At 43.8% G+C, this 19,011-nt stretch overlaps 1 protein-coding gene across 6 annotated transcripts in view; it reads left to right on the top strand.

Moving 5' to 3' along the window:
- Positions 1-19,011, top strand: part of LOC138114469 (glypican-5-like) — a 391,856-nt gene that overhangs the window by 361,133 nt on the left and 11,712 nt on the right. Inside the window, exon 9 of one of the 6 annotated variants that reach the window (XM_069023918.1) lies at positions 12,677-12,904. The exons of the other annotated variants lie outside the window; for them this stretch is intronic. Coding sequence (XP_068880019.1) covers positions 12,677-12,720 — 44 coding nt within the window. The 3' untranslated portion in view covers positions 12,721-12,904. Of the gene's footprint in view, positions 1-12,676; positions 12,905-19,011 lie in introns of those variants that run through there. 6 annotated transcript variants of the gene reach the window in all.

Here is a 19,011-nt window from a genome sequence, read left to right as displayed (position 1 = left end):
GTTTGGGGAATTGCTTTGCTTTGAAGTCTGATTTTCTAGGGCAGTGTTTGGGGTACAGGAAATGTTCTAGGGAGAATGAGTTTCCAGTCCTTTTGCGTGTGTTCTGTGGCCTTGTTCGTGACATGTCCGTGCTGGGTGACAGCTTCCTTCTGTCAGAGGTGTCATCTTTGGAAGCAGGTCTATCACACAGCACTCTGTAGGAGATCCTTCACAGCCTGGCTTTTCTGTGCTTCCCACACAACACTGAAGAAGACATCACCAGAGATGATGCTATCACAGTTTACAGGACTTCTTTTCTCATCACCTCTGTACCCACAGACTTGTGAGAGAAAGACCAGAGTGCTGCCCTTCATGGGAAGTTACAGATAAATCCCAACAGGGATGGCAGCAAGCAGGGAAGAGAGCAGCGTGGCTTCTCAGCTGCAGCTTCAGCCCCCTTGCATGGCTCACCTGGGCTCGCAGTGCTCCCGTGGCGTGTGGAATTGTGCAGGATGACACTTCCCAGTGCCACTTCCCAGCTGGGGGTCAAGCAGCAGCATTCCCCTCGAGATATGTGTGTTGTGTTCTGCTGTGCACTCTCAGATCTCGTCCCGTTAATCCCTGAGGTCTGGGGACACCGTGCCCATGTGAGTTACTGGATCCTATCACATGGAAAGGGATGTGTGAGCTACCGGGGGGAAACATTGATGTCAAGTCAAACTACTGATCAGTTCATTTCTAATGAATGCTCAGGCAAGTCATCCAGGCAAGTTTGCTGTAGAGGCAGGTGGCAGATTCAGGACAGAATATAATCCCTGCTATCAAATGGTAATTATGAGAGCAAATACCTGTCTGTACTCATTTTGAGCTGAGCAGGTAACACTGCTGTGCAGGATTGCCCAGGGAATAGAGAGAACTGCAGGATCTCATAACATCTTTCCTTAAAGGCCGTAGAACTGAGAGGTTCCATCTGCTTTACTAATGTGTTCATTTCTGAGCCAGACCAAGATGCAAATTGTATTTCTGATAGAGATAAATAAGCAATAGAGGTTCTAAATGTGGTTGGTTTGAGGATTTTCTTGCTGGTGGCACATTCCCACAGGAAACTGAAACCCACCAAGGTTTGTCAGGGGGACAGCTTGTCATGTTGGGGCACAGCCCATGTTGTTGTCAGGGATATTTTGGTATGTGTGCTTCTCCTCCCCATTGTCCCCATTCTTTTCCTGCTTGGCACTCTAGGTTATATTTAAAGAAGGAATAAATGCATTGGAGCTTCTTACCGGAGGATTCTGAAGGTTTATTTCCCCACAGGGACTCTTTTGAGCTGATAAGTGACTCCTTCAAGAGGGGGAAAAAGTCTCCTTTCAAATCTCTTTTATTTCTGAGGTTCTGCTAAAGGACCGGCCTTCTCTGTGCTCTCTTTTGTGCTCATGCATAACACAATGTGATACCTATCAGACTGCATAGAAAAGTTGCTGGGTACAAGCAAAAAGTGCCCTCAGCTTTCCTCTCGACAATGTTTTTAACTTGGAGCAAGTCACAGGCCCTTATTTCTCCCCAGATTATTCCAGGCAGCTCTCCAGTAAAAATAAGTAATTCATATTTTGAGATGCCAGAAGTCTCAAGGGAAAGATTTTTCCATCAGGCCTTTCTTTTGATTTAGGCATTGCTCCTGTTTTCCTCTCTCTTTGGTTTCCCACTTTGTCACCAAATGAAGTCACCTAGAAGGAAATAAGCAGAAGATTATCAAGGGATGGAGTTGGGTATCATGTGAAGTTCTGTAATTCCTTTGCTTTTGGAGTGAAAAGAAGCACGTAACAGGGTGCAGCTATCCCAGTCCTCCTCTCTGTTGTGCTGCAGCCCAGGCAGTGCTTGCTGTGAGCTGCCTTTGCTCTTGCTCTGACAGCTGGAGGTGCTGAGGGCTCTTCATCAGGCCTGGGGTTACAGCTGCTGCCGTGGTGGGGGGACTGAGTGCCCTGTGGGCACCCCCATGGCCTGGCAGGTGGTCACAGGGGGACAGGCAGCTTTGCCCTCCCAGCAGCTGCCTCCTCACAGGTTTGTGCCCTGTGCCTGAGTGTAGGAACAGCCCCACAGTGCTTCCTGCACAGAGAGGGACGAGCAACCCCTCGTTCTCCATATTCAACCTCAGCATGGCATCCACCTCTTCTTCGCTCCCACCTCGGTTGTGGGTGACTGATTACCTGGGTTCTGACAGTGCTAACAAACCCAGCTGCCAAATAAACTTGAGCAAAGGAGGACAGCAGTAATGTACTGGTTTGTTCATTTGATTTACATTAGAGCAGGTCTATAATGACCATAAATGATTATTTTTACAGGAGGTACATAAACAAGTAAAATTGAAATGATTGCTCTGCGTGCTACTGCACATTCTTAATGCTGCATTTCTACGTGTACAAATGAATTCTTTCACTTCCAGTGGCTGATTACTGCAAGAAAGAGCCTGTGGCTGTGCAGGATGGCAGTCCTTCCTGTGGTGTGTGTATATGGGGAAGGCCATTCCATTCACTTCCACAGAGAGTGGATATGAATGAGAGGTTTGGAGTTGCACAGCCTCCCTCTAAAGCTTAACCATCTTTTGTCTTTTAAAACAGATGATACTCAATATTTTTGTGCATTAATCAGTGTTCTCTCCTGTTGTGGATGCAAGGCAGGTGTAAAGGTTTTACATGCCAGTAGTCCACGAAGGTCCCTTTGTGCCATGACAGTGCACTCCAGCAGAGCTCCCTACACAGATACCCAGTCCCAGATAAAGGCTGAGCTCTGTTTCTACACAGGTGTTATTGTTGATTTAGTGTCAGGTTGTATCCTCCCTGTCAGAGAACTTGTGCTGTTCCCTTTAGCACACAGGGCACCCAGAAATGTTTGGAGCAAACAGGACAAATAGCACTTGACAAGGGGAAGCAGTCAGGATGTGCAGAAAGCCAGAAATGTCAGAGGAAAAAGCAAATTGCTTAGAGATACCTAAGGAAAGAATCTTCATTTCCTTCCAGAGACTTGGGGCGAGTGTTCTATGCCCTCAGCATCTCCTGGAAAGTACCATGATTTCATGCAGGTGAAAGGCAAAACAGACTGGGATGTGAAGAGAGAGAAGCACAGCCAAAGGCTGACAGCTGGATTGGATCTGTACCACACGTGACAGCGGGAGAAGCCCTCACTGCCTGTTGTGGCTCACAAACATCAGCACTGTTACTGCCCCATTGTTGCTGCAGTGGAAGCATCCTTTCAGCTCTGAGCAAGGCACATTTCTGTCGTCTTTAGTCCTTTCTTTATCCAGCACAGTACTAAGCAAAGTGTCACACTTGGAGATTCAGGTGGCTGCTGGCTGCTTCAGGTGTGTGGGAGCAGAGGAGAATATTGCAGCTGTGATGAGCACAAAGCCCCTTGGAGAGGTTTAGGTCCAGGTCTCTCCATTCTCTTGTCTCTCACAGAACCTAGCCCATAATTATGAACATGTGATGAACATTTATGGGTGTTGTTTCCATTTCATAGTGATATTTGTAGCCCACCCTTCACCTCATACCCATGTGCTTCTCCCTGTGTCTGAGCCAGCTGGAAAGGAGCTGGAAAGGGATTTGATAGCTCAGTGTAGGCCAAGGCAAAAACAAGTAAATAAGTATTGGTCAGTACAGGAACAGGGACAAAGATGAAGACAGCAGTAAGATTAGACATGTTCCAAATGGCTTTAAAATGTTAATTGCATTGCACTGCATACTTGGTCAAGCATGAAGTTCTCTTTACATAATCATTTGGTGTATTTCAAGGATAATAATCTAACAATGCAGCAGGTGGGACAAAAAGCAAACTACTGCCGATCTCAGCCTGTGCAAGCAAGGTTTGCTGTGTGTGCTGCATGGTGATTTCCAGATGCTGAGGCATATGTTGTCATTGGATACCTTTCTTTTTTAGAGGCAGGTTGGATGGCTTTGTAACTTCTCCCAGGTGCTGAGAATGTCTGAATTAAATAGATGTTTGTAATAAGTCTGTCAAATTGTGCTTCAGGAACCTGGTACTGTTAATTTCCACTGTAGGAAGTAAAACCCAAATCATACACACACACACAGAGAAATACTGAACTTACTGGACCTTCACTGTATCACATGTGATAATCTGTATCACATCACATGTGAAACGTCTAGTATACTGCATGATTTGGGGAAAGCTATTTCATCTTTCACTGTTTCATGTCTGTTTGCTGACAGCTTTCTCCATTGTAACTCTGCCTTTGATACTTCCAGCTTGTACTTCACTGCACCTCACAAGAGCAGCAGCTGTTGTGTACTTCTGTCATCACATCTGATTATCACTGTTTATTTTTCATTCTGCATTTTTTATTTTTGATGCCCATCCTGTTTTCAGCAAGGACAGGCATTCAGTTATGGTACACCCTAGCTAATTACAATAAATGAATGATCCTGTTCCAGATACTCCTGGAGCCCCAGTGTTAGATCAGACTGTACAAACAGAACAAAGACAATCCAATCCCTCACCAGCTCTTGTGGGCTAAGAACCATGAGCTATAGGCTTGAAAGCTAGTGTATCATTACCTACAGTTTGATTTTGATTACCTTTTAGTAAATGGCCACATTTGGAATGAAATGACATTTGGCTGCATCAGTTTCTGGATTGAAGGATGGAAGTGTAGTGCTGACTGAAGGCCGTTGCAGGTTTCTGCTGTGACCACCACCTGGATCATTTTAGCCACTTCATGTCTGTTACCTCATCTGAAAAATGGGAATAATACTTCCCAGGAGTACTGCCATATTTGCTGTTTGTAATATCTGTTAAGACTCTGGAACTAAGGACTTTATAAAAATGTAAAAAGTTACTTCTTCCATTGATTATTCTGAAATTACTGTCAAGACAGTCATGCTTTGATTTAAGAACTGCCAGGGTCTCTTGTTACCTGCTTTAGGGAGTCAAAACACTTGGCAGCTACTGAAATGGTTTTCCATCTGCCCAGGTCTCTTTAACACATGTATTGTAGTGGTGAGTAACTCTATTCATTTCAGCTTATGTCATCTTGGATCTTTCTTCAGGCCAAACTGAAACACTCCTGCTCACAATGAGTAGTACCACACTCCATAAAAAGTCTCATTGATTTCAGAAAGGCTTTCACTGGTATGTTGTACTATTCATTGTTAAGTAAGGGAATAAATATCACAGTCTCTCTCTGTACACTGAGAGCAACAGAAACTGGAGGATGGGGAGTGGGAATTACAGAGACAAGGAAACCTTTTATTTTAAAAAGATGCAAAGAAAATGTGATTCATCTGAATGTCTTAACTTTAAAGAAAAGCTTTCACTGGCAAATGATAGAATATAGTATAGAGGCTGACATCTGTAGTAAAGCAGAATTTAGAAATCTCATTCCAAACAAGAATATAAATCACTTGGCTGTTGCATCATAAATTTTACCTAAACAGTGGAAATTCAGCTGAAGTATGACTTTAACCACTGAAGAATTCCAGGATGTAAAAGATAAGGTGTTTCTGGGAGTGAGGCAGGGGTTGGTTTGGGTTTAGTTGCATTCATTTTCTGTCACATTTTACAGGCAGTTCCTTCAGAAGTCACATAATACATTTGCAGCACAGCTTCAGAACTATTGAAAAAAACAAGGGTTTTTGTGGTTTTAAAGGCTACCTAAGGGTACAATAACACCTGAGCCAAAAGTGTTTTATACCTCTAAATGTTTTGACCTTAGTCGCTCAGAGCCCTGCAAGAGTAGACCCTTCTCTCCTGGTACACACAGTGGTGAGCAGTGCTGGGCAGCAGGCTGGCAGATGTAACTGTAGGAGGATGTAAAGAAGTGGAAGAGCCCCCCAGCTGCATGTGCAAGATGCCATGCTGGTTTAGTCCAAAATACAGGTCATACTGGGAAGGTGCAGAAAACAGCTGTACCTTTCCCTCTCATCCTAATGCCATCCCCACACACTCTTTCTCGATCCCCTTCTTGTTCCACTCCACACAGGAAGAGTAAAAACGTTGCCATTCACATCTGTCCCTAAGTGCTGATGTTAATCTGTGCTTAACACTCTGGCAGCTGCAAAGTGTGTGTTAGATGGTCTGTGGTGAGGGCAGGATGGGCTCCCCAAGGAAAGCTGTCCCAGGTACTGACCTGGCTGAAACAAGTGGTGTTCATTTGTTGCTGTGTGTGCCCTGTTAGAAGATGCAGTGGAACACACTGGGAAGCGTTTCTGGGCACGGAGTTGCTGCTGCTTTGCTTTGGCGATACACGGCAGCGAAAACTGCTCAGCTTTGCTCCCTGGCCCTGCCACAGCACCACAGGGGGATTTTCTTGGAGATGTATTTCAAGGTCCTGATTTTAGTGGGAGTTACAGAGACTCAGTTTGTGTGAAAACAAGACAATTACTTAGACATGCCCTTGGAATAGCATTTGGCTGTTGTTTGCAATTGCCTATTTCCGATTATTTTTGACTGTAGAGTGATGAAGTAAGTTGATGAAAGTTCAACAATCAAAATCTCATGCATGCTTTATTACTTCCATTGCTGCTGCACCCAGAATCCCCAATTAAAGCAGTTATGTTTGTAATTGGGGGGGGGGGGTGGCTTCCTTTTCAATAGGTAAGCAAAAAGACAGTAATGAATTTTTTACCAGGATACCTCTGCTTACTCACCTTTCATTTAAAGCAGACCATCTCAGAAAAGGGAAAAATTAAAGCACTGGTAATTTTCAAATGGACAGGTAAATCAGACATTGAGTCATGTTTGTGATTTTGCTGTCTTCAAGTTTTCCTGGAGAACTGGTAAAGCAGAGTATAGTCTTCTAACACAAACCCTGAGCTTAATCAGTCCCTTTGTGATTCTAAGCCAAGTTCATCTTTCGGTTACATCAAATTCAGTCCAATTAATTTTTCCTTGGCACAAGCCATTATTAACAGTACTCAAATAATTCATATTTTCATAAAATCTTAGAATAGCTTGGGTTGGAAGGGACCTTTGTTAAAGGTCATCTAGTCCAAGCTCCTGCCCCAGAGCTTAGGGACATAGTTTAGTGGTAGACTTGGCAGTGCTGGGTTAGTGGTTGGAGTTTGTGATGTTAAAGGTCTTCTCCAGTTTAAACAATTCTATGGCTCTTGAGATGACCAGAAAATCATTTGTTTTTTCTCTAGTTAGTAGGTTAAAGAGCAAGGCTCCATTGTGTTTAATTAGGAGGAAATAGGAAGAAGGAATGTCTTGAGAAAACCCAGGAAGTGAAAAATAAATAAAAATCAGGCTCCTGGGTTTAAAGAAAATCAACAGCTGTTGGGCTTCTGAGGTCTTATGGCTATCACCTCCCTCTCAGGTTACAAATGTCCAGGGTAAGGTGTTTAGCAAATACAGCCCCAGCAGCAGAGCCTCCAAATGTCACACACTCGAGGTGCCAGTGACGCACAGTACATCCAGCCACGCGCCCGGCGTATTCCTCGCGGGGGAGTTCAGGAGCTGGGCCTTTCAAGTCTCCCTCTTTGGCACTTAGCCAAGAGTACTGAGGCTTTGAAAAGCAGGATTGTTCTGAAAGGGGGATGGCAGTTCCAAGCAGCCATTTGCCATGGTATTGCACATCCATCATCTCCCTGTAATACACGCTACGTGTGCTCACATCACAGACAGTGCTCTTTTCACTGGCTGAGCGGCTGCAACGCCTGCCAGAGAATTAGGAGGAACTGGCCAGCCTTCAAGATTTCTTCACAAGGACTTCTTAATCAGCTCCCATGCCTCTGTGCTCTCCTGGCTGTGTGTCTGGTAATTTGTTGTACTTTATGTACACTCTGTTCATCATACAGATTGGCTTTTTACTTTCTGCAGCAATTCCTCTCACTTTGCCAACACCTTGCCATTTGCAGCTTTAATGCCTATCGATAGCACTTCATCAGCAATAGCTGCCAGTGTATATTCTTTTTACAAGATGTTTACCCTTGGTTTTTATAGATAGTTACAAATTTAGTCACAAACTGATTGAATACTTCATTTTCATTTGCTTTTTACATGGACTAGATTCATCAAAATGAATGGATCATTGGAAGATTGAGAAGAGCGATGGAGAAGCTTCTCTAGGATGGATTAGTGTCCCAGGCCAAAGTCAGCTCTGCCAAACCCATCCCTGTGTGCCTTGTCTGGGTTTTAAAACCTTCACCGAGAGGGTTTTCACAGCATCCCATAGGCAGCTGCCTGCATAGCCCTAATGCCGGTCCTCATCCCACTGCCAACACACAGTCCCTAATTTGATTTTCTTCTGCCCTGGTAATCTTCACTCTCCAGACTGAGCCACAGGAACCTGAGCAATTGCCCTATTAGCAAAGCCAGAGCAGAGAAGGCATTTAATACCTCAGGCTTTGTAGTGTCCTCTGTCACCCTGAACCATTTATCACATTTCTCCCTGTCTCCCTTTCACTGGTGATGGGCCTTTCCTGTGGCCCTTCACATCTGTGCCACTTTCAGTACAATTAGAGATTTTGCTCTCCTGTTTGTCACCATGTGCCCCATCCCACCATCTTGTACCTCTCCTTTTCCTGTCTGGCTGAACAGGGGGACACCTGGTTGAGCTGTGTGGGGCCACTTCTTCTATGCCTGCCCATTCTCTGCCACACTCATTGGAGACAGTTTGGTAAAATTATTTCTCTCTGACAGTTTTAAGCAAAACCTATTACCAAAAAGGATCCCTGTGTAACTGGATAGTGAGAGTAAAGTCCAGAGCAAACTTCAGGCATTTCTCCCAGTTGAGTTTCAAGCGCACATTGGTGTCAGGATTGTAACTCATAAGTGAAGCAATTTGCTTCTAATTTTTTAATGGAAACTGGTGGAAATGTGGGGTGGGGAAGAGATTGTGCATCTGCCTATGTACAAGGAATTTTTTTGCTCCTAAGGGATGATACTACAGTAATCCTTGCAAAAACAAGGCTTAGTATTTTAAAAGGAAACTGTGGCATTAGTTCCATTAAAGTTGCATAGAGTTGCGTGACCACTGTCACTCCACAGCAATTTTTTTCATTTACTATCAATGGCAGAACTAAACTGTCTTTTGATATTCAGTGAGGTACAACAATTTGTTGCAGAGAAACAGGTACAAGATTGTATCTTCTCCTGCCTTTTCTTCTCCCACTCCCTATCTAGAAATAAATACTCTGAGTGTTGCAAGGTCTCATCTCACAGTATCTTCTGCTTTTTGGAATAGCCATGGCAGAACTGAGGGGTTCTTATGGCTGGGTGATGCATCACAGGAGTACTTCTGTTTCCTGTTAACAACAGCCTTGACTTGCTTTCAGCTTTGGAGATGTCAGGAGCCTGTACTTCTTGAATGTACCAGGTCAGTGATAGAGGGATGTCATTCAGTGCACATCCCAGCACTTGGATACACAGTTGGTCAGTTGGAGAAGATTCAGTGAAATGATTAGTTCTGTCTCTTCTAATTGTTTTGAATGGTTCTAATCTAAATTTGTAACTAGAGGGCTGTACATCTGTGGGGTTTCTAGTTTAGGGTTTGATTGCAACCTTATGGATGTCTGGTAACTTGGTAACTGTTCTAGATACCAGTAAATGTTGGGGTTTAATTGAATTTTAAAGTGTCCACTGTTGTTCTTTGCTGTCCTTTAATTATCACCGTTTGTATTTTCCCATTTTTACTTTGACAGTAGTGCAGGAATGTCCCAGTCAAGATCCCAACCTTGGCTACTGTAGGTGCACAGAAGTGGCTGTCCATGTCCTGAAGAGCCTACACAGGCCAGTAAAGAAAATTGAATGGTTGCAAATCATCTTCTGAGCTCCTTTTCTGTTTATAGTTCATGGCTCAGGGAATACTATTCAGCAGCAGTGGTTAGAAAGACTCTTCCATTCACCTTGTACTGTCTCTGCCTGTCTGGGAAATCATTACCTCTGCTTTGTAACACACCAGTCTTTATGAACCTTTGTTTCAGATCTCTAATCTATCCTTAAATTAGGTATTTTTCCTGGCTACCTCAGTTTGCAGTGCTTTCTCCATCAGCTGGTTCCAATTATGTGATCCTCACATGCTATCTCTGAATAAATGGTCTTTGAAGTTATAAAGCAGAAAGATGCCCTTGGTAAGCTGCTTTGATTCAGCTGCTTCAAGCAGGAGGAGCACAGTTGAGGTATAAAGGTTAATTTCACTGATCTCAACTCAAGTTAAATAAGAATTTAATGAAGTCCAACAGATGCTCAGTTTACTATTCCTGAAACCTAATTTCTCCAAATTCTTTACCCAGGTACACAGTCTATGATGTTTTCTTTTCCAGCAAAGGATATATTACTTGGCCTAGATTTTTGTAAGATGTCAGATGACAGGAATGGGCCTACTGAGACTAATCCAAGATACTTAGTGTTCTCTGGGAACAAAAAAATCCAACTGCTTGTCCAGTTTTCAGATGGGATAGGGTTAATTTTCATCTTAGTAGCTGGTACAGTGCTGTGTTTTGAATTCAGTATGAGAATAATGTTGATAAGACACTGATGTTTTGATTGTTGTTAAGCAGAGCTTACCCTGAGTCAAGGACTTCTCTGTTTCCCATGCTCTGCCAGTGAGGAAATGCAGAGGGAGCTGTGAGAGAACATGGCCAGGACACCTGACCTGAACTGGCCAAAGGGGTATTCCATGCCACATGCCCAGTATATAAACTGGGAGGAGGTGGCCAGGAGGCATCAGTCACTGCTCAGGGATGGGCTGGGCATTGGCCATCTGGTGGGGAGCAACTGTGTAGTGCATCACTGACTTCTCTTGGGTTTTATTCCTCTCTCCTTTTCATTACAATTATTGTTAGGTTTACTTTTTCTTTTTCTGATTCTCCTGCCCTCAGAGATAGGGGCAGGGGACTGAGCCAGCAGCTGATTCTGGGTACTATGTGGTTTAACCCCAGTTGGGGTACTTAGCTACCAGCTGGGGTTAAACCACGACACTGCTTGACCTGGTTCCTGAATGGGAGCCCTGAGGAGTAGACCTCTACCTACTGTGCCAAACCTGTGACCTGGGCTCATGGTCTAGCCCAAAGTCCTGTTTGTCTGTGCTGGTTATGACTCAGGTCTCACCCGGGGCCAGTAGCAGATTGCAGGGGTGGAGAACCAGCACTCAAACCCTTGCCCCCACAGAAGGATGAGCCGCCTGCCATCATGCATGTTTGACACGCATCAAGGAAAATTCAAATTCTTAATTAAAAAGGAAGACCCTTTGTAATCCTCAATGAACAAGTATATACCTGAATTCCAGGTATGGGATGTTATGGAGCCCTTCTGCAGCAGTAAATTCAAGGATCTCTTATAACCTGTGGTGTCAGTGAAATGTGGCTTAAGTAGATTATGACACAGTCAACTTTGACTGCAAATTTCTTCTTACCAAGATGGAATCTGCATGTGAAATAAGGTTTGCTAGGCCTAGACATCCACAGGCTGGCCTGACTTGCACAGCAATCCTGAGTACAGGTTCACATCAGAGATCTTAATTATTGTCTCCAAACATCAGGCAAGTAATCTGCATTTTGAAAAGTCTCTAAATGGGTGTTTACATAATTTATGTTTTACAAAGTCCACTGATGTGTATTTGCATAATAGACCACAGCAGTGCCAACAGATCCATCACAGCATACAGTGTCAACTCTTATGAACTTTCAGTGGGTTTTTCCCTTTATTGGAGCTCCTGTGACAGAAAGAAATGGCAGTAACTGTTATACCTCAGAGCAGACTGAGTGCCTGTCAGAGCTTCTTTGGCTGGCTGGAAACAACAGAAGTCAAGCTGCCTGCTCAGTCACCTGAGAAATGTTCTATGTATGTTCATGCCAGTTCTGTGCATAGAAACAGCAGAGATGGTCCTTCACGTTCATCAAAGTCCATTGAATTCCCTGATCTGGGGTCCCCATTGCTCTCCACATGCTTCCAGCAACACCCTGATGCTTGCATGCTCTCCAGCTTCCTCCTCCTTAAAAACAAGTACTTTTTCACACCACCACCCTAAGCCACTTGGAGTGAGCCACTGGATCCATTCACAGGTGCCTGGAGAAGGACTGTGGGCTTTGTCACTGGTGTCACCTGGGCAGTCAAGCTTGAGCACATCAGTGTAGAGTTGCCAGACCTTTGAGTTCCAATACAGGGTTTATCACTCTCCAAATGGTGTTTCTACCATTCTCATGATGGAGATAATGCCTCGAGGAGGGTTTAGCCCATGTGGGCTAGTGGCAGAAGTGTTTTTTCCTTCTGGCCAATGTAAAGTTGAGCGGTGTTGTTACGCAAAAAAAGGGAATGATCTGTAGCCCTCAGTCTGTTATGTACCAGTGTTGGCAGACTAGTTAAACTCAAGTCTGGTGCTTTTGCTTTAGGTGACTCCATGAAAATTGGAGGGAGCAGTTCACATCCTTACAAAAACAGAACAGGGAAAGGGGTCGTTGCCAGCTCCAAACAAGAATTTCCTTCCTTTAATTTGCCCCACAGTCTGAACACTGACAGAACATAGCCTTATGCATATCCTAATGGATGGGGCTTCATTTTGTAAGACTTTCTACTAGAAAAGGTTATTTTTTACCCTGGTTGTATATGTCCTTTCCATTTGTGTTGATTTGGGTATTCATCATCCTGCTGACTGTGATAAGGGTTCATCAGTTTCACTGCATGCTACTAATAAGATAATGCTTTTAAGCCATTTGGTATTTTCACATGAAACATGTTCTTCCTGCTGCAGATCCTCAGCAGAGTGATGGCTCTAATCATCCTCCCCGTCAATAACTGTCAGCTGTGATGGAGCTGGGGTTCTGGCTGGCCGGATAAACCAGCAATGTGAAATAAAGGCTATGCAAAGCTGAAGAGTTGCCGGGCTAGAGCAGGAGAAAAGACTAATTTAAGCTTCCCATACCAGTGCTGAAGCAAGCCTAATGCCATGATGTTTTTCTGTACTACTCCTGATGTTCAGGCTAAAATGATTAATCCAGGATAGTATCTTGCCACAGTTTCTTTTGATTTCAGTTCTGAGTGAAATTAAATACTGGAAAGATTCAATAAACAAACATTTCCTACTGATTGATACAAGGACTAGAACTACTGTTTGGCATTACAACTAATCCTTTTATCATCTGTGGAGGGCTGTGAGCCCTTGGCACAAGAGCCCTCTGCACTCCCTTGGAGGAGAGAGGCCTGAGGGCAAAAAGACTTTCCCCAGAGTCTTTCCTCTGGGTCATGGTGACAAAGTGAACCACCCCCAGCATGCCTTGCTTCTATATGGCAATAGCCTGTACCCAGTTGGCTAGTTGGTTTCTACCTCACCCCTTGCCTTTCCCATAAAAGGCTCCTGTTTCTGCCCCTGACTAGAGAGCCTTTGTCCCTGGCCTTTCTTCACAGGGGCTGCTGGACAATAAAGGCTACCTCTGTGGAATTGCCACACGAGGCTCCTGTCTCTCTGTTCCCGGGTTCACCTTGGGTGATTTCACAAAGAGCTGAATCACAAGAGCTGATATCACTTGTAGCAGAGAAGTTGCTACACTTGCTGAAATCACCTGCTGCCCAGGGAGGCCTGCCATCACCCCTGGAAGAGTTGTTCTTTGCAGGATGCTCTCTCTAGGAAGGTTGTGGCATACAGATGCTGACCAGCACCGGACCCCCTGAGATAATCATCTAGATTAAAAGAAGTCAGATGCTATGTAGATTGAAGTGATTTCAGTGTTTATTCTATAATTAAACATCAATTATTATTATTATATCCTATTTGAACCTCTTTAAAAGATTTTTAGGATAAGGTTCTATGGCTGCTCAAGAAATGACAAATACAGGAAGCATTTTAAACCTTCACGGCTGCCATTGAGATCTGGGGACTTCAGAATCTTAAAGCAGGAATTGTATCTGCCCAAGTTTCTAAGGGAGCAGTGGGAATAACTGGAGGAATTTGACTTGGTTTAAAGGATGAGGACTGATGAGAGCAGCCTGCTTGCAGGGTGAAAAGACCCTTTCAGATACCTTTTAGAGATACTTGTGATTATTTTCCTGTGCCTGCCATGCTGGAAGTTGATGTGAGTTATTCACTCTGGGTTTGGCTGAGCTGCCTGCAGTGCCTGTGTTGAGTTCTCCCTGCCTCCTTTTAAAGGCTGCTGAGCTAAAAGGGCTCTGCCCCGAGTCCCAGATCTCTGGTGGGAGGGGAGTTCTGCAGTGGCTTATTTTCTCCTGCTTGCTCCTTACAGATAGAGAGCTGCTTATGCTGTAATGTGAGAGGATGGCTTCCTAAGCAGAGAGCAGTCTGGGCTCCTGCCCCTCACTGCCATCTTCTTGGGGAGGCATGAACAGACCTCATGCAGTGGCACAGCGCAGTTTCTGTTGTCCCTTCTCTTTTGGCTGACAACCTGTTAGTTAATTTGAGTAGTTCTTTCCAGTGTATTTTGGGCCAGTTTGCTTCCAGGGTAGACCCAGGTAGTTTGAGCAGAGCCTGCTTCAGGCTGAGATACACCTCCTCTGACTGGACAGGGCATGAGAGACCTGGGTTCAAGCACCCTTTCTAAATCACTCACAGGAAGGATCTGAGCCTGGTATCATCTGTCATGGGAGCACAACTGAGCAGCTGCTGCCCCAGCTGGCAGATTCCTCTCTGCTCTCTTACCACTTGGTGTGATCCCCCAGGCCTGTGCTGGCAAGGTCTGGCCAAGGAGAGCAGACCTGCAGAGCATCCTCCACCTCCAGCACAGCTCCCCGGGGCTCATGTGCACAGCCAGCTGCAGAAACACAAACAATGTAGAGCTTTTGGAGATGGAGAAGGATCTAGAGAATCCTTCTGCCCCTATGGCTAGGCAACAGCCTAGACTGGGAGAGTTGAGAATCTCAATGGTGCATGAACACAGCTCAGGCAGCAAGCCTGGCACATGGAAGACTGAACTTCCTTGGGGATTGTGTTGCTGTACAATGGTTGTAGCCTACTCAAATCTGACCTTACTCTCAAGCTATGTGATTGTCTTCTCATGGCATGAAGAGATTGTAAATGCTGCTTAGGTAGGACCTGTGAGTGTTTTCAGTATGAGTTTTCAGTTCTAGACCTGAGGGCTGAGAGACCTGTGCCTAACTTCAGCAGGTGCTACAAGTTGTTTATCTAGGTGCTACAGGTTTTGTTTAAAGTTAAACAAAGTTTAAGGTAAGTTCCAATCCTGGTTGTAAGTTGAACTTACACTGCTGAAGTATAAGATCATATCCAGGCTTTTTACAAAATGGAGCTCTCTTGTGTTTAGAGCATCAGAGCTAAATTAAAATCCTCATTACAAATTTCAATTTCAAGTACAATTAGCAGGTTATGAAAAGGTTGGATATTTGTAACATGTAAATTTTGAAGCCAGAAAAGGTGCAGTTTCTCCTTAAGGAAAAGAGTGCCAACAACACATGCTCCTTTTCTTCCCAAGAAATTAAGGAGTGTCTGGGGGAGAGGAGTTGGGATGGCTTTAAATATTTTTGTACTCCCTTCCAATAATAAACTTTATAGTTTCCCCACATACAATTTAATTAAACCTTCGATTTGACCTTTGTATTGAGCAATAAAAGTTAACTGGGAAAGATGTGGGTAGAAGGAGAGCACAAACAAAGCATGCCCCACGTCAGCCAGTGTGAGAACTGTTTCTGTAACCAAAACTAATGAGATCATCAGGACAAAAGCAAAAGCCAAAGCATTTTCAATTATTACTAATATTTTTCTTCCTCGAGCCAGTTTATATTTTTCCTAATTACAGCTTTGAGCTGTGGTGTGATATTTAGCAGATGCCTTCAGCACTTGGCGTGCTGATCACTTGCACGCTCCAGACTGGCAGGGGCACCTAATCTTTGAAGTCTGGAGCTCACATTCATCTTTAACCATAAAGGTCAGCCCTGCATTCCTCGCATCCCCCCAAACTCCCATTAAGTTTAATAGGAGTTCGGAGCATGCGAGGCATGCGGCATCAGGATCGCTCTCAGTCTTCCTGATACTGCCAGTGAGGCATGTACACAATTTCTAAACTTAGCTAATTAATTGCACCATACAGTGAAGGCAGAAGGCTGTCACGGGGCTTTTTAGTTGTTTCTTTTATTACAAGAAAGTTACAACAAATGTTCAACAGATTTACTGGGAACATCATGTTTTACAGATACTTCCATGCTGTGTTTCAGGATATCATGTCAGCTGTGCTGCACTATGTATGAGGTATCTGGCAAACTAAACAAGCATAAACATGCAACCACAAACATGTGCCTAGGACTAGACTAAAAACAGATGTTTCCAGGAAATGTAAAAGATGTTTGGCATGTTTTAAGCTTATACTTTCAGCTTGTCTCCATTTGAATAAGTCCCATATTAATATAAAAAAAATGACAAAACCTCTTCTTGAAAATGACTGATTGATTAATGGAAGTACTGCTGAATCACATGAGCTTTGTTAGGTTAGATTATTTCTTCCCAATTAAAAGATGGATTGTTCCTGCTTGACGTTTACCATGGCAGGAGCTGAGGCAGTTCTATGTGCGGGTTTACTTTTTAACCCCCAGAACTAATACAGTATTGTGGCTCCTGAAAATCATGCAGGGTTTGCTATGGCCACTGTATATCACAAGCCAAACACATACAGTGACAGGTTTCCTTAGAGCAGGACAGATGAGATAATGTTCTGTTCTCTCTATACACATATATATTGCATTCAGATGTATGTGGACTAAAAGATTGCTTGGGAAATGGGGAAGGAGTTGGCCATTTCATGTAAGTGTGGCTTCTAGGCACCTGACATCTCATACTGTCTCATGGTTTTTCCTGCCTTTTCTTGATTGCATTTGAATTAGTTCCTTAAAGTTCCAGCCAGTGTTATTTCTTGAGGAGAGTGGGTATGGCTCTCAGATGGAAGAGTTTGCATTCAGAATGCACAAAATGTGCAGGAAATAAAGTAGTTCTCTCACTGGTTCACACAGAAAGGCGACCTGCCAAAGATCACACAGAGCTTAATATAGAATTAAAACCCAGACACAGATAATCCTGGTCCCAATTTATTATTATCCCCCCACTCATTCCTTAAAAAAGAGAAACTTCTTAAAAAGAGAAATGGGAAGATCTCCAAATCAAACTGGGACACATCAGCTTACCCCCATAATCTTGTCCCACAGGTCTTCTGGAAAGGCTGGCCTGAACCTAATGCCACTTAGGAGTTCAGTGGGGAGAGTGGTCTATGTGCTTGAAACTCCTGGAGTTCTTCCTTTTTCTGCTTAAAGATTTTTTTTCCTCCTAACACCAAGTTTCCATAAAAAGGTGTGTGGGGCAAAGGCTTCTGTAGACACCACGTTCTCAGGCTGAAATAGAAAATGGTAGAACAGTACATACATGGGAGGATGCAGAGCTTTTCATTGCTCCCTTCTTCTGGCTCCAAAAAAGCATACATTACACCCACATTTTACTGACTGGTATTATATAGATGACAATAACAGACTCCAGAATTTGGAGAATTGCATCACAAGTTATCATACTTCAGGAGTTCTCACATTCCCATTTCCACAGCATTCCTGTTTCCATTTGTCTGCTGCAGCTGTAACTGGAAATAATTAGTGCTGGTCTTAATGTCAGGATAATGGATTATTTGGAAATTGTTGGTACATTTTATGGCGACAGCATTGTTTTGCAATTTCAGAGCTTCTTCCTTTGAATATGTAAAAGTAATTTCAGCTTTTGCTACCCGAGGTGATAAAAAGCTAATAATAACACTGCAGCATCTACTGTAATTTAAGAGCCTGTTCCACCAAGTTGCACCTAGCTTTAATTTTCTTATGAAGCTGTCAGGCAAACCCAAGCCCGTGATCGAAGAGAAATTTATCACGCAGCTGAGCTTCAACGTGGAGAGTAACTGCAGGTGCTGACCAGTTCACTTCAGACCTGCATTATAAGTGTCATTACATCCATGATGAGGCATTCAAAACCAAGGCATTAATTTGCTATCGTAGATGCTGACAGTCTGTCTTTTCAAAGCACAGTGTTTGCATGAAAGTCTGGAAAGAAATGGACAGGTCTGACTTGATGTAATTAATGTGGGGAAAGCAGAAATAAACAATCTCTGCTTCTTTTATCTCCCGAAATAGCTGGGTTGAAAGTTCTCTCTAACAACAACTCATGGTTAAAACTGACGGAAACATGTCCAGAATCCCCACTTTGTTAAGGGCACGGTGGATTGATGAGCACGGATTCTCTGCTGTCAGTGCCCCACTCCATTAGAAACCAGGCTGCTGTAATTAACATTTACAGGACTGGTCTGGCAAATCTCTCTGGGTTGTTTTTATTCAGCATCCCCTCACAGGGGCTGTACCCCTGTCTGGTGAGAGGATCTGTAGCCTCAGAGGCACGCAGACTGTTGGGCAGTCACAAGTGTAGTGCCTGATGAGCAGAGGTCCAGCCATTTACAATCACAGAGAAAGGACTGAGCTCAAATCAGATCAAGAGAACAACAAAAAAGGAAGGAGGTTTCTATTAAGTAGCTGAACGAGTTCATCCTTTGGCAGGACAGTAGGAAACATGAACAGATTAAAGCAGACCGTGCTGATAGCACTCATTAGAGAGCAATAGCATGCAAGTACACCAATAAATAGTTTTACTTTGACAATCCCTAGCAGTAGCAAACTGCAAATCATTTGGCCTAGGAAGGGGGAACTGACAGCTTGGGTACCAGTGTGACTTTAACTTCTGTCTGATGACCCGGTAATAACATAAGAAAATCATAATTGCATTGTTTTGCCCCGGTATCTTTACTGACTAAGGTGTACTTCAACATACGATTCACTGAATGCATTTGAAAGGCATAGCCAGCCCTCACTATAGGGGAGGTTTCCTGTTCCTAAATTAGATGTCAGTGACAGTTTTGGTTCTCCCTGTCATCCTAAGCTGGTCTCTCTGAGGAACAGTATTGATCCATAGAAGTATTTATGAGTAGCTCGGTGCCGTTGGAGTGGCACATGCATTACTGAGCAGCAATCTGCGGTTACATCTCGGAGGTGAAGATAATCCTGAATGCTCTGAACAGCGAGGTCAAGTCATTTTCATTATGTGTTTTG

This window comes from Aphelocoma coerulescens, chromosome 9 (assembly GCF_041296385.1).
Source record: "Aphelocoma coerulescens isolate FSJ_1873_10779 chromosome 9, UR_Acoe_1.0, whole genome shotgun sequence".
In the NCBI taxonomy this organism is placed as follows: Eukaryota; Metazoa; Chordata; class Aves; order Passeriformes; family Corvidae; genus Aphelocoma; species Aphelocoma coerulescens.
This window is presented reverse-complemented; position numbering and strand designations above follow the sequence as displayed.